Genomic DNA, 12,263 nt, shown 5'->3' on the forward strand with positions numbered 1-12,263 from the left:
CCACAACGTTTCCACCTTCCCATCGGCATCGATGAACCAGAGACCAGTAAATGTAGGAGAAGGGTAGAGAAGAGAGAAAAATAATTGGCATGAACCATGATTTTTATTTTATTTTTATTAGAGTGCCACGTAAGCACCATGTTAACTAAAACCGGGCTGAATACTGCCTTAAGACGTTGTTTACGCCGGTTTTATAAGATAAGGAATGTGTTGTATATGGTTTTGCGGATGAGGGATGTGATTGTAACTCGACCGTAGGATGAGGGACGTGAAGTGAACCTATTCCTTTCTAGGAGCAATTGCGTACTCCTGGGCCAAGGCCATATAACGGATTGGGCTGGGCCTCTGCCTGAAGCACGCATGACGCTGTGCTGCGTTCTTCCTCCCTTTGCCTCTGCTCCTCCTCGTGCTGCTGTTGCTTTGCTTTCTTCTCCTTCTTCTTCTTCTTCTTCTTCCTCTGACGTTTCCCCGCCCCGCCACGGATCCGAGCTCTTCTCAAAACCCTAGCTCCCCGAACCTTCTCCGCCCCGGCGGCAATGGAGGACGAGGAGATGGAGAAGAAGGTGCACCAGTACCTGCAGCGGAAGGGCTTCCGCGTGGCGGGGCTCGCGCTGCTCGAGGACCGCACCCGCCTCTCCGCCACCACCACCACCACCACCACCGCCTCCTCCTCCTCCCACTCCCTCTCCGACGCCGCGCTCTCCAGGTAACGACCTCCCCCTCCCCTCCCGGATTCTGCTCTTGCGGCCTCTCGCGCTCGGCTCAGCCGCCGGAGTTTCGGAAACCTAGTGGTGGAATTTGTAGTGTCGTAGTGCAATTATTATTGTTATAAATTGATTTTTTTTTTGTTCGAGATGTTGTTTTCACACTCAACTAGTACTAAGGGACCTCAATTTGGTCGTGTGGTTTCCCCCACGCAGGAGTAATTTGTTCCATTTTTGGAGTAGTAGTATTACTAGCTTTGCTTGGGTGTTTGGGGATGGTTTTGTGGAGGAAGCAATTTGGTAGGATCAATTTGAGCGCTTAACTCTCAACCGACAATTTCTACGGCGAGGATGAGTGCGGAACCACATTTCTACGAGGAATTCTGTCATGATTTTCATATATTGTGTTCAACCACATATTCTTAATTACCGCATGGATTCTACTGTAGCACTTCTTCTCACTGCAGCAGGGGTAGTTCCGCATCTAATTCCTAGCTCATTGTGTTGTTCTTATTATCTTTACCCTCTACATCATTTTGATTGTGTCATTGCCTGCAATGACAGGTCAGAAAACGATCCAGCGAGGTACTATGATGGCTATAGTAAACTAAGAACATGGGCATACAGTTATCTTGATCACTACAAGGTGTGTTACATGCGCAGATTGTAATTCACTTTCATAACCTGCCCCTTTTTTTTGTATTTTACAACCATATGTGTTTTAGCTGCTTTGAGGCATGGAACTGTTATATCCAATCTGTTCATTTGTTACTGTGTTACAGCCTATACCATCTTTTAAGAGTGTTTTCTGTGTTATTCACATAGAGCTGGTCACTTGTTTCTCTTGTTAAAAATGTTCGTCTGTTTTGTATAGCAAGCTTCTAGAGTCACAGTTTGTTGCTTCAGATGGAGCATTTACTTGAGTCTTCTTTCGTGTATTCTCTTCCATCCATCCAGTGCTGCCCACCTTCTGGAGAGCAAAATAGTATTCCTATAAACATCTGTACTTACTACACAGGCAGAAAGTATGTTTTGCTTCCTGCGATTTGTAATGTACATAATTACCATTGCACCTTTATTTTGTATAATTTTTTTATATGTATTTTAATGTTCCTAAATTAAGCTATATAATCTCTTTCTAAATTTTTATTTCTATTGTAGCATGAATTACTCCGCATTCTTTATCCACTATTTTTCCACTGCTTCATGGATTTAGTGGCAGAGGGACATACACAGGAAGGTAATGCTAGTAGGTGGATATGATAATGAATCTTCTGTCAGTTTTTTTTTTTTTTTTTGCTTTCTATCAGTTTATTCGGGGCAGTTCTTTCTTTGATACACTAACTTATGAGCACTGCAGCTTGCTCATTTTTCCACACATTTCGTGAAGACCATGAACACTCGAGGGATCTCAAGAAGCTGGAAAGCATCCTTTCTCCTTTACATTTGGAAGTTAGTGACTCAGCTTTTCACATTGCACTACCCTATTTTGAATGAAGACTTATTTTTTGTTTATTTGATTCTATCTCCTCAAAGTTTACAAATTATGGCTTATCCTTCTAAATATTGTAATTTCAGCAAATGGAAGTGGCTCGATCTTTAAGGCAGAATAAATTCAGAATTAAGCTATGTGAGGTTGTATACCATTTCCAAATCCCCTTTCATTTCAACCCTGTACCATGTACTATTTTTTGGGGCAGCATTTCATGATAGCCACTGTAATTTCTTGATTGCTGCAAAATTGCTTTTCTGGAAATATAATCAGCTGTCCCAATTAAAGTTTCTGTCTTTTTTTATTGCAGTATTCATATGAATTGCTTCTCCAGTATCTCCACAAAACACAAGCTCTTGTGGTGCTTGGAATAATCAATGAACGCATAGATTTTCAAGGTAAGTTTCCCCAATCTGTTATAACTCATGATTAGTGACCTAAATGTTCATCCTGCATTTGCTCCTTGTGAGTTATCTGAATCTTCTGTTCCAACTTTCCTTTACAATATTGATAGTATCCCCTGGGCAGTCTCCATTAATCATTGATGACTCGGATGCTGTTGTTCTGATTGGAACTAGCAAGGACTTGACAAAACAGATAAATCAGAAGGAGGTGCATTGGGGGGTATGTTCTGTACCAGTCTGGTGGTTTCCCAATTCTCATCATTTATTTTATCAATAGTTAAGGATACAGCCTAAACGAATTGAAATTATATAGATCGATCAGTTAATATTTAATGGGATTCTAGCCGTTTTTATTATTTGTTCACTATGCTCAGACATTTTATTTTTGTGATTTAAATTCTGTAATGCAGATACTTGAAGATTCACTTGAAGAACGTATGGAGAAGGCAATTTCAGATTCTGATAAAACTGAAATAGAAAGCAAGGATGCAGACACAGAAGACAACAAGGCAAGAAACTGTTTTGTAGTATGCCAGTCTTTTTTTTCATTTTGCTTCCTATGCCCTGGGTCATTGAAACACAAGCTTTCCTTTTTTTTAGTGCGTGCGATTCTGTTTGCAACTTGTGATTTTTATGGTTGCTTTATTATAAAAACAGTACTTTCTGATGTGCACTGGCTGTCAGCTGTATATGATATCAATGTTTCATTGATTTGTTCCACTATGTAATTCTGCATTCTCCTTTGTTCAGTGCTCCCGTAAATGCTAGCAGGCAGACTGGTTAGAACCTAGCACCTGGGAAGGCTAGGCAGCTGCATAGGGGGAACTATGTTCCTCACTCACCATTGATGTTTCTTAGCCTTCTCATTTCACTCTTTTCTTATTTTTGCTACAGAAAAGATCCTCAGAAGGTGGAAAGCAGGGTGGCTCACATAAAAAGATCAAAAAGGACAAGTTTGTAGGAACCACAGGGAAAAACATGAAATCTGAAACTAGCATGGTTTCTATAGCACCACGAGTTAAACCAGAGCTAACGCTTCCAATGACGTACGTCGTACAATACATCTTTAATCACTTCAAATTTTCTTTTGAGAAGTCCAATTTGGTCATCTAATTTTGAATATTGTCTGGTTTGTGACCTAAGGTTAAAAAGTTCTCCTGAAATGATTCAGGATTTTAGGTTAGGATAAAATTATAACTTCCTCTGCATCCATTTCCTGGTCCGTGGTTGGGAAGAAGGTAACCACATGTTTTTTAAATTCATGTGGCCATTGTTTCATTTTTCCTGCAGACTGCCCCTTTTGAAACGCAGGATTAAAAAACTTAGGAATATGGAAAACAAAGGAATTTTGTAGGTTGATTGGACCGTAGGAAAAACATCAATCGGCTTGGATTATAAGAGTAAATTGGGTTTCTTATCTACTTATACACATCTTACCCTCACTAATTGAATAGACAAGTGGCCATGAGCTACTAGATTTGCCTTGATCCAACGCGAGATAACAAAAACATGAGCTTGGAATGGACGTTAAATTTCCTATGTTTTCCTCTAGATTTGTAGGAACAGGAAAGTCTCCTGTGATTTTCCTTTCCTCATTCCTACAAATCAAAGGCATGAACAATGATCTTCCCTATAGGATTTCAATTCCTTTGTTTTTCCTCCAATTCAAAGGGGCCTGCATATTCTATGCACCAACATATTGCTTCCTCATCCACACTGTTCAAATGATTTGGTTATCCCATGTCCACCTGCCAATATGTTATTGCTTAGATGTTGTTTAACCGTAGAATATTTGAGCTGTTCAAAAGCACTTTTGTAAGACATTAACAAAACCAAAGATTATATTTCCTTTGCCTTCCAAACTATCATCACGACATGGCCATTAAGGCTCTGTTCGCAAAAACAGGTTCCCAACCCAAACAGTACGCACAGAAAACGGAGCGGTCCATTAGCACGTGATTAATTAAGTATTTGCTATTTTTTTTTCAAAAATGGATCAATATGATTTTTTTAAGCAACTTTCGTATAGAAACTTTTTCTAAAAAAACCACCGTTTAACAGTTTGAAAAGCGTGCGTGCGGAAAACGAGAGTAGGGTGTTGGGAACCAGCTCTTGCAAACAGAGCCTAAGCCCACTGATAAGATTTTCTATAGTGATGTTTTTTTCTTATATTAAGTTGTAATAATTTCTTTGTACACATGTTTACTTTTATTTGTTGGACATCTTTGTTGACTCATCAGCCTTACCTTTATCTGTAAGAATCTAATAGACGTTTACTGATTATTTTTTTTCAGGTCTGTTGAAGTTGAGCAGTCAATTCTTGAGGACTTGCGAAACCGTGCACAATTGAATAGCTTGTCATTGCCATCTGTTAGCTTCTATACATTCCTTAATACACATAATGGGTAAACTTAACTATGGATCAATGCCTGACAATTTTTATTTTCAATTTTTCCTCCAGTTTAATCATTATATGTGGAACTCAGGTTAAATTGCTCATCAATTTCGCAAGATGGTTCATTGGTCGTTGGTGGATTCGCTGATTCATCAGTGAAGGCTAGTCCTTTTAGGTGGCATCTTCTTATTATGTGATTTCTGTATTATCGTAATAGTAAAAAGTGTAAAATCTCCTTGGTGTTCACTAGGTTTGGGATATGTCAAAGATTGGCCAGCCTTCCAAAGCATGTTAGTTGTTCTTCACTCCTTATTTTTGATTATTTGTTCTGCTTTGTGTTATGCTGAAACACTTATATAAATTTGCGTCTGGTTTATGTGACTAATTGGCTATTGCCTTCTTAAAAATACTATAATGGTACATTCATTTGTATCATTCAAAGTTCCAGTTACAAGTCCTAAGAAGTATGATGTTTTTCAGTCATACTTGCTGGATGTACTGATGCACTTGTGTCATTACAGTATTTGACTCTGGAACCTGTTCAGAACCTTATGATAGTCTTAGAACATTAATCCTCCTAGCATCAAAGTCAATTATGCAATGATGGTATTTACTGATTGAAGAAACTATAATTTTCAGCTTGTTCACAAGGCGAGAATGGACCCTCCCAGATTGAACGGGTATCGACATCAGATGAAGCGCGGAAATCCTGTACATTATTCCAAGGTCATTCTGGACCAGTTTATTCTACCATGTTTAGCCCAATTGGGGACTTCCTCTTGTCATCATCTGCAGACTCAACAAGTAAAGCCTTCTCATTGTGCTTGTTTTGTATCATTCTCTTCCTTGTTACTTTATTAATTAGAATTCACAATTTATCATATTTTTTTGACTTGCTACAGTTCGCTTATGGAACACCAAGTTGAATGCTAATCTTGTTTGCTACAAAGGACACAACTACCCTGTTTGGGATGTCCAAGTATGTGATTACCAGTTCTTTTAGTATATTATTAGTGTGGATACAAAGCTGTTTTAAATGCCAAAAAGAAAAAAGGAAGCATGGGTTTCTGTGTGCTCCTTATGAACTATTCCTAACTAGTATTTCATCGTTAGTACTCTCCATGATGGAGTACTAGGTACTTATATGTCCTGTGAAAAGCTCACTGTCAAATTCTTTTGGATGCAAGTTATCTGATTCTGTTATTGTAGTCCTTGTGCTATGATAGTTGTTGACACTGTTCTGTTTTCTTTTGGCAGTTTAGTCCAGTTGGACATTACTTTGCTAGTGCTTCGCATGACAGGACTGCTAGAATCTGGTCCATGGATAAAATCCAGCCTTTGAGAATAATGGCTGGGCATTTATCTGATGTTGATGTAAGTGTACTCATGGTTTTGGTCATTTTCTTATATGGGATCACTTAATGTTGGAATATTTCCATACATGCTTATTCTCTAATTTCCTATATTGATGTCTGCATTTTTTTAAAAAAATACTTTTGCCTGACAGTGTGTGCAATGGCATGTCAACTGCAACTACATTGCCACTGGCTCCAGTGACAAAACAGTAAGACTATGGGATGTTCAAACAGGTGAATGTATAAGGATGTTTATTGGCCATAGGAGTATGGTTTTATCATTGGCAATGTCTCCTGATGGGCGATACATGGCCTCTGGAGATGAAGATGGAACAATCATGATGTGGGATATATCTTCTGGTTGTTGTGTTTCACCGCTAGTGGGACATAACTCTTGTGTGTGGTCGCTTGCTTACAGGTAATCATCATTTGATGCTGGTTGGCTGGTAAAAATATAATATCTATCTAGCCGATTTCTTTAATATGCCAATAGAGTAGTATTATGGAACTACGGCACTACGCTAGTTATAGGCTTATAGCATGGCTTGGCAAACTGGCTAGTGCATATGTAGCAGGACTGAGTTTTGGAAAATCAATTGGTTTATTTGAATTGAGTAAGCATGATCTATCTATATACAAGAAATCAGCTCATCGTTTCTTCCATCCTCATCTAGATGTGTTTAAATGATATCACTCACAAGGGCATCAGAAACCAGATCTGGCTGCGTCTGGTTTTTGCCTTTTCAGTTTTAGAGTTGGGCTTTGGGATTTACACTGTATCAGTGGAAGCAAATTGGAGTATTTTTGTATAGAACTTAAATTTGAAAAAAGTGTTATTAGAGGGGTGAACCTGAGGAGTTCTAATGGTAGCAAAAACTTCCACATAGATGTTTCCAGTTTCAAGGCCAGTTACCAGCTGTTAACTGGTGAATTTTACGGCCAACAGTTTGTCTTTTTTCTTTGATAATCTGCTTTGAATTTCTTGAATAAATCAATGAGATTAATACAGACTTCGAAGTATTATCATTGCGTTGGCATGTCAAAACCTTGCTGTTAGCAGCAACACACCTTCTTTTGGGGAGAACAATAGAAACATGCATGTTGTTGGTTACAAGTGATTACATATGGAATGTTTTGTTTAGACTATCCTGTAAATGATCATTTGTTGTTATGCTTTGCTTTATTTAAGCTTGCGATTTAAGGACTTTTTTACTCGCACAATGCTTTCCATGTATGGTGCGCATGATTTGTGTATATAAATGCTCACTGTTATTTCTTTCAGAGGGAGTCATGTTTGCTGTTTTGTGATGTCTATAATCTGCGTTCTGTTGTAGTTTAAGGAAAAGTATGGTTGATCTTAGTTAATACATTCTGCCATTATTTTAGCTGTGAAGGGGCATTACTTGCATCTGGATCAGCCGACTGCACTGTAAAACTATGGGATGTCGCCTCCAGCACTAAGACTCTTAAGATGGATGATACGTGAGTTGATCGAAGTGTTTATAAAGATGCTTGTACCAAATCATTGCCTTACTCTTGTTGTAAAATGTCCTTGTACAGCAAAGGTGGTTCAGCTAACCGACTGAGGATGCTGAAAGCCCTCCCTACAAAATCAACCCCTGTTTACACTCTGCAGGTGAGAATTTTTTTCCCTCCTTTAGTCCATTATGTTGCCTTAAGTTATGGTTGTTACCTTATGCATTGTAAACATAACTGCTTTCATCTTGTTGCAGTTTTCTCGGAGGAATCTTTTATTTGCGGCTGGTGCTCCCTCACTTGGCTCCTAAGCTTCTGTATGTTCTATAGAGTACAAGTAGCATTCTTTCAGTTTTTGGTTTTAGTAAGTAGTAAAGTTGATGTCTACTGGGGTGGCAGGTGTCGTAGCATCTACATTTTCCCTTAGTGATCCCAGTGAACCTAGGGGTAACTGCAATTCGTTGCAATATGTGTAGTGATGTAGCATTAGCCAGTTCAAAATATATGCAATTTCCCGTAATGATACATCTAACTTTACTCTACGTGTGCCATACTGTTTCAACCAATCTTTCTTTCCTCAAATTCTACCCTTTGTATGGATGGGGTCAAATCTGAACCGAGGTATAACCGTGTAACCTCATTTTCTGGATAGACCATGCCCGCGCGATAACTCCTTCTCACAGAGAATGATTAAAGCAGAGTTTCTTATGTTCGGATTTCTGCCAATTTAAATTTGGTTCTAACTCTCTTGGTACCAAACAGTAAGCTCCATAGGCACTGATCCACTGCTCTTACCTGCTAGCTGCTACTGTTGCTCACTGATTGCTCTACTGATGGCCAAGCTGGCCACCTTGGCAACAGTCGACCAACAGCCCATGGCCTAGGTGCTGGGATGAACAGCCCTGGATCTTCACTGTTAAAAAAATTTTAGAGGGTGAGAGGGCATGAGGCAAACTCAAATCTGTCAATCTACCAATGGTCATGTAGTGTGGTATAGTAGAGTGCAGCAGATTCATGTATTTACCTGTGAAAATGATGGTGGATTTCGGCAGAATTGAATCGGAGACGTTGCCTGTCTTGTAGTTTCAATGCTCAAATGATTTGGTCTCCCGGCACCTGTGTCCATGCAAACACACTCCATATACCAGTGCCACCGCGTCTCTGTCTCCCAGTGTACAAGGTTATGGATCTATCAGCCTGACATTTCACTCTCAGCTGCAAACTTATGATGGTCCACGCTTTCAGCTTTCTCCCATCACGCCACTGCTTTCGCCATCCGTCCAAAACGAGTTTTTTATTTTTTTGCTTTTTCTTTTTCAAATATAAATATACCCTGACAGGTGAACTATTTTTCCTGTGAAGTTCATGTAATTGTTTTTTGTTTCTCTCACAGCTTGTCTCAGTGAGAGAAGTGAATGCCTAGATCAATGCTTGGTGGAAGTGGAACTAGAACCTTAGAAACTTTCAACTGTTTGCTAGAATATGTGTGTGCACCATTTATCCAAATCCTTGTGTTGGCCATACTCGCCAGAAAGACTGGACACACCAAACCACATAAAAGGTAAATTTGTATTCATCTGCAGAGTTTACAAGCAAACAACTGGACTGTCATTGGGTTTTGGATCCCTCCTAGCATGCATGTGACTTTTTTCTTAGATAAATGGAAAGCAATGCATGTGACTATCTGGCTACCTAACACATATTTTGCTGGTATCCTGGTGAATATTTGGTAGAATACTCACCACTTCATCAGAGGATGTCACAGGCATAAAACTACCATATTACTAGCAGGTTGCCATCAATCAGATGAGATCCCTCATGAAACAAAGTTAATCCCTTCACAATTATACACAGCGCATCTTGCAGGCTGTAATCTTTTTTTGAGAGCCTAATTAGTTGATCAACATGATTGGCAAAAAGGCTCAACTTTTTCATATCCATCTAAAAAAACCAGTTGGCATTGTGTGGATGAAATGTAGCTTTCAACATCCTGCATTTCATAATTTGCATTGCCTGCTTAAGATGGATTAGAGAGCAAGGAGGGTCATCCTCCAACCTCCATGGGACCTATGTCCCAAAGGTGAGCAGCCTACCTAGTTGGTACATGGCAGGATCAGCTTGCAGCCTCATAAGCTGTGACAGTGTGAGGGTACTGAGGTCCCCTCTACCTCTGTTCACCATGTATCATACACAGTGCCAGCAGCCTTTTTGGAGTCCAGACATTGCTCCATTATTGTGTATGTCTCCTAGGCTAGAGTACTAGACCCTTGGCATTTGGCCTCTTCTTCTAAGGACAACTGCCATGAATCTCACATATATAGTGACTTGCATGGCCTTTTTTCAGCTCTGGTGTTGTTATTATAGCTAACATTCAACATTTTGGTTTAACTGGATTTGACTGTTAGTTTAACTGAAGATGATTTCAGTGCAAATATTGCATTTTTCAAAATGACATTGAGGATATAGATGCATAGGATGCTGCCACTATTAGTGTGGATGGATAGCTGGAGTGGTGATGGTGAACCAAACAACCCCTAACATGGTACGTTCTATCCACGTACGTTTTGAGTGATCTTTGCGAGTGCTCCGTGCTAAGAATATTGAAAGGATGAAGCTGATCTGGTGATAATAAGCTGGTCCTTGCACATCTCCTACCGTCCACCCACTTGTGGTAGGGCATGCCTCTTATCATTTTGTGGACACAAGTGATTTGGCAACTTGATCACACTAACTATTCAGATCATGGTGCTTAATTAGTTTTTTGCAATATTCCCCTTGGTGGTTAGGGAGCAAAGATGCCCCTTTTATAAGTTGTGTGGTTATTGATCAATCCATGATGTGAGTATTGATGTCTTAAAAGGTTATTGGAGAATGATTGGCATATCACAGTGGCAGTATAGCACTAGCAAGCAGCAGATGCATTTGAGTATTTTGAGTGTCTGAACCATTCAACCAAAACAATAATATATAACTCACCTGCCAATAAATTTCAAGGTATTGGAGCAGTCACTGATCACTGCATACATTTACAATTTTCTGTAACACTATATGCATGCATCATCATGTGAGAATCTTCACTGTGCATTCCTGTCATCCCCATGAAGTAGGAGCATGGTGCCCTAGGTTTCTTCCATTTTCAATTCATTCCAAGTTTGTGTTGCAGCCTTGCAGGAGCTACCATTGCTCTCTGAACAACACACAAGAAAGATGATGGTAGGAAGATCAGAAGGGGTCACTTTTTTTGGGCTCGATGACATGAGTGGACAAATCTACCCAAGCTAAGGTTAGTGGGAGCAGCCCATGTGATGATGTGGGGTGCAATTGGATCATTGTCATCTTACCTTTTTTTTCCCACCCCCTTCTTTTCATCTTGTGTGGCAAAGTGACATGGCCTCATGTGATGATGCATGGGAGAAAAGGAAGTTTTTTTTTAGTAGCAATGCAAAGTGTGCTCTTTGCTGAAAATGCAAGAGGAAAGTGGCTTTTGTGCAAATGGCATAAAACCTTAAGATATGGGGGGTGAATTTCATGAGTGCCTTGCATTATAGAACCATAGATGTGAAGCTAGCCTTTTTGTGGTGCTTTCTTTTGATAATTGTGGCAGTGCAGATGCACAGTGGCATCAATCTACCTGTTAGTGCAATAATTCATTTTGGTGAACCAGTGTTATTATGGTTTTGTTAGTTGGGATACGACACCACATATGTTAACAACATGCCTAATTTTATTTATAATGAAATAGCAAATATCAATATTTTTTAAAAGAAAAAGAAAAATTGAGAGAGCTCTAAGAAAGATGCCTTTTAAGTTCTGTTGTTACATGAAAAGTGAACTTGTGTTATTATGGTTTTGTTATTTGAGATATGACACCACATAGTGTTAACAAACATGCCTAATTTCCTTTATTTATAATGAAATATCAACAGAGAGAAATAGAGACAAGTCTAAGAAGAAAGATGCCTTTCAAGTTGTGTTGTTACTTGAAAAGTGAGAAGATTGCTATGCCCTTTTTCTTGTGTGAATGGATTCCATCTCTTGATTGATATGGCTATATATGCCTTTTAGGAAGGGATCCATGCCGTCCATCTTCAACAACACGCAAATGATCAAGAAAACATGGCCGAAGTTGCTGCCCAACAAACCCTAGCTAGCGAGTTTCCTTGGATGAAAGAATATTAGCACATCATCATCAGAAAGCGAGCTTTGTCATATGCCCTAGCTACAAGACTATAGGGATATGGACGCATCTCACTTCACTTTACGGGTACCCATTGTCACACACCATATACACAATAATACAGGATAAGTGAATTTTAGTTGATTTTGCTTAACTAGATGGATGGTACCTTCAAAGTGACTCGTGCTCACCCCCTCACTACTTCTCCCTCCGTTTCACAATATAAGACTTTCTAGCATTGTCCACATACATATAGATGT

At 39.4% G+C, this 12,263-nt stretch overlaps 1 protein-coding gene across 3 annotated transcripts; it reads left to right on the top strand.

Annotated features, from left to right (window-relative positions):
• The first annotated feature begins 411 nt into the window (after positions 1-411).
• On the top strand, positions 412-12,229 carry LOC127778812 (transcription initiation factor TFIID subunit 5-like). Of its 3 annotated transcripts, XR_008018574.1 has the most exons (22): positions 412-706; positions 1,269-1,350; positions 1,866-1,944; positions 2,065-2,156; positions 2,283-2,339; positions 2,507-2,594; positions 2,711-2,820; positions 3,011-3,109; positions 3,495-3,646; positions 4,895-5,005; positions 5,087-5,156; positions 5,246-5,285; positions 5,635-5,799; positions 5,898-5,974; positions 6,253-6,369; positions 6,503-6,768; positions 7,737-7,832; positions 7,911-7,986; positions 8,084-8,143; positions 9,220-9,387; positions 10,990-11,109; positions 11,892-12,229. XR_008018574.1 is itself a non-coding variant. In XM_052305440.1 (19 exons), exons 1-19 carry the CDS (start codon positions 537-539, stop codon positions 8,135-8,137), a joined length of 2,001 nt encoding a protein of 666 aa, XP_052161400.1. In that variant the 5' UTR covers positions 413-536; the 3' UTR covers positions 8,138-8,368. The 3 variants fall into 3 exon arrangements, 1 of the variants encoding a protein (XP_052161400.1); XR_008018575.1 differs by lacking the exon at positions 9,220-9,387 and having other exon boundaries at positions 11,892-12,227; XM_052305440.1 differs by lacking the exons at positions 9,220-9,387; positions 10,990-11,109; positions 11,892-12,229 and having other exon boundaries at positions 413-706; positions 8,084-8,368.
• The last annotated feature ends 34 nt before the right edge of the window (positions 12,230-12,263 follow it).

Source organism: Oryza glaberrima, chromosome 7 (genome assembly GCF_000147395.1).
Source record: "Oryza glaberrima chromosome 7, OglaRS2, whole genome shotgun sequence".
NCBI lineage: Eukaryota > Viridiplantae > Streptophyta > Magnoliopsida > Poales > Poaceae > Oryza > Oryza glaberrima.